The 3,287-nt window shown below is 41.3% G+C and overlaps 1 protein-coding gene across 1 annotated transcript; it reads right to left on the bottom strand.

Moving 5' to 3' along the window:
• Nucleotides 1–498: 498 nt before the first annotated feature.
• Nucleotides 499–2,573, bottom strand: LOC147463466 (ATP-dependent Clp protease proteolytic subunit 4, chloroplastic-like). Its single transcript, XM_086489016.1, has 2 exons — nt 2,095–2,573; nt 499–1,176 (listed from the first exon to the last, which is right to left on the bottom strand). Exons 1-2 carry the CDS (start codon nt 2,556–2,558, stop codon nt 693–695), a joined length of 948 nt encoding a protein of 315 aa, XP_086345142.1. The 5' UTR covers nt 2,559–2,573; the 3' UTR covers nt 499–692.
• Between the last annotated feature and the right edge of the window lie 714 nt (nt 2,574–3,287).

Below are 3,287 nucleotides of genomic sequence, written 5' to 3'. Positions count from 1 at the left end.
AAAAATATTCTAGCCAGAGCTGACTAACAGAACCTTGTCAATAAGCTACGGCGTCTCTAGCTCGGAAGGCTCTGACAATGATTGTACAAGCTACTAGTAAACCATCGTAATATCTATAAAGTACACATCTCAAACGACAGCATACTTATGCGAATGTAGACCCTTTGATCTAAGGGTTGCTACTTCCATAAAATAATCATCCATTCCCATTAGCGCATAACAGTTTGTCGTTCATGCTCTATGAGCACATACCAGTCAAGTTCAAATCTGTTGCAGGACTCCTTGATACTTGCTTAGAACTCAATGCCTTCAAAGGCTTGGCAAACACTTCTGGTAATGATGTGGCAATGGCAGTATAGAGCGTAGGAATCTTGTGAAGATGTCAATAAGCAAAAATAAGCACACAAGCTTGCACTCCAAATTGCATAAAGTGCCTATGACCTAGGCAAAAAACACAGTGCTCAGAGTGGCAAAGAAACTAACTTCGCTTCCAAAATCTATCTGCAAGTTGAGATCATTATTATGAAGAACCTTAAAAACAAAATGCTCTCTGTAAAGGCCAAGAGCTCACATAGCAAATCCTCAAAGACTTTCACCATAAAAAGACGGAATGTAGTGCAAACACAAAATCCACCTTATGAATTGATTATGCACAACAATGACATCTGCTAATCTCATTCAGAAATGTAAACCTAATTTATCTCATCATCTGAAACCGTTGGATTTAGAAGCCCCTGAGCATTCTTCCCTACACCTCTGTAGCCTCGGCTTTGCAAGACCCTCTCTGGTGAGGGGGAGAGAGGAATAATCATATCTTTGTCGATAACACCATCTAGAATACCATATTCCATAGCTTCAGCTGGTGACATGTAGCGATCTCTATCAATATCCTTCTCCACTTGCTCAAAAGCTCGTCCCGTTATATCCGACAAAATGCGAGTGACATTCCTCCGATGATGCATTGCCTCTCTTGCTTGAATCTCCACATCAATCACTTGCCCACTTGCACCTGCTAATGGCTGATGAAGCATAATTCTCGTGTTTGGCATCGCAAACCTTTTCCCCTTTGTTCCACCTGCTAACACTATGGCAGCAGTCGATGCCGCAATACCGAATGCTATTGTAGATATATCGGCACGACACAGCTGAATAGCATCATACACGGCCATGGAAGCACTGCACAATGTTACAGTGGAGCATAAGACTACAGAAGCTGAAGTAAGATATGAAGTTTACACAAAATGGTCACTCACTTTGTTAGTCCCAAAAGCTTTCGAGACACCCAAAAGAGAGTGACACCCATTTAGAGCATTGCAGTACGCTAAAGGAGTGCCTACCATGAAACAAACCATTTCGGAATTTAGGGCAAGGGTTCTGGAAGGATTCTGGAATGTGTTTTGATGCAACTATGCCAGTGAGTGCATGCATACACATCATATAAACACGGTCTAAATTCCAATACCGAAAAGTTCAAGTAGAGATGCAATCACATAGGGCGGGCAATAAAACCTCTAGGGACCATAACAGATTATTAGGAAAACTAGTTTTCTTTCGTATCCATTATCCACATGAAATGGAAACTGCTCCGATGCAATAGCAGCATTGTATATGGACGAGACAATTAAGCCAAAACAGCTATATGTTCTTAAACATGAAGCATGCACTCAATTCGCAACAATGTTTGCAAGATTCCTCATAATTGCGAAAGAATCCAGATATGAAGGTTCTCCAGGCATAAATTTGGAGTGATGCAGGACTTCTGTTGTTCACAACATATTGCAGCAACAGAATTGGGTCAGTTTTGGTTAGAATAGAGCCTCAGGTGGGTAGACAGGTGGGTAGAGTTTATGGAAAATTTTGACATTACAAAATTGCTCTCTAATCATATCTTCTTGTACTTCCGACAATGCCATGTTCTTCTCATCCAACAACTAGACGGTCACATGGTCATACAGGTCCAATTGCTATGCTTCTGCATTCATTCATTTTTTCACAGAAGTCAGGTCTGTGCCAGTATATTTGCTATTGATTTGATTGCCAGGATGTTCAAAAACAAGGCAGTAAAAATGGCCATTGATAGCATAGAAGGCAAACCTGGTGGCACCTCCGGGGCTGTTAATGAAGAGGCGGATATCCTTAGTAGGGTCTTGAGCATCAAGAAGCAGAAGCTGGCTGATGATGGCATCCGCAGCGAACTCATCCAGGTTGAAGCCGAGGAAGACAATGCGCTGGCGGAGCAGAAGGCCCATGACATCAGTGTCAGGGGGCCTTTGGGCGGACCCTGATGGGGCTTGAATGCTGAGAGGAGAGGAACCAAGAGCCCAATCTGAGCTTAGCACTGCGTTGGAGTGTCCGAAAGCCGAGGACGCAACAAAGCGATGTTGAGAAGAAGAGAGATCTTGACAACCGGGCCACCCTCCTGCACTCGCCCTTGCAAGAACCTGAGCTTGGTGACGATTTCCATGGACCGGTGGGCATAATGGGCGCGGCGACGCAGCTGCTGAAATTCTGCTGCCGCATACGCTGCACGATGGCGGATGTAGAACAGGTGAAACCATTGGAATGAGTTTGAGAGAAGAAATTGAGAGAGAGAACGATTTAAAGAAGAGGAACAGGAAAAAGAAAATAGGGAAAATTACCAAAATACCCCTCAAATTTCAATACCCTTGCTTAGCATTTCTTCAAAAATAAAATATTTTCTAGCTTTTCATAAGAAGACTGCTTGTCTATCATACAAGATGCTAAAACTAGAATTTGAGTTGGGTATGTAGGCTTTGGCTTTATTTCTTTTTAGACATAATTGCCTTTTTTGCGAGATAATTTGTGCCAAATTACATGCTAAGCACTCAAAAACGGATCTCAATCATCAAAAAGGAATAAAGATTAGAAGTCCTTAAGAATCTAACCAAAATAGATACAACGGTATTTTGGGAATTTTTGAGTTTTGAGGGGTATTTCATGAATTTCCAAAAATCAGAGGGGTATTTTTGTAATTTTTCCTAAATATATTCACTACTTACATAGTGCAAGGACACACTAAAGAGAAGAAAACGCTAAAGGAAAATTAAGCAAAGCAAAACATAAATGTAGTAATGTGCACTCGACCTTCTCTCTTTATACAAACACAAAACGTCTTTTGAGCTTCCACTTCCATGGGCCTTTTCATTTCCTAAACTCGCCCTTCACTTATTTCCTTTTGACGTTTCTAAAGGCTTTTTAATTTTTCAAGATTGGGGAGACCTAATAGTATAGAACCAATTGCAAAGTCAAATTGCTCAAAAGAGATA

Source organism: Adiantum capillus-veneris, chromosome 2 (assembly GCF_014529385.1).
Source record: "Adiantum capillus-veneris isolate H3 chromosome 2, ASM1452938v2, whole genome shotgun sequence".
Classification (NCBI taxonomy): domain Eukaryota; kingdom Viridiplantae; phylum Streptophyta; class Polypodiopsida; order Polypodiales; family Pteridaceae; genus Adiantum; species Adiantum capillus-veneris.
Note: the sequence above shows the minus strand (reverse complement) of the source record. Positions and strands in the feature narration are given on the sequence as shown.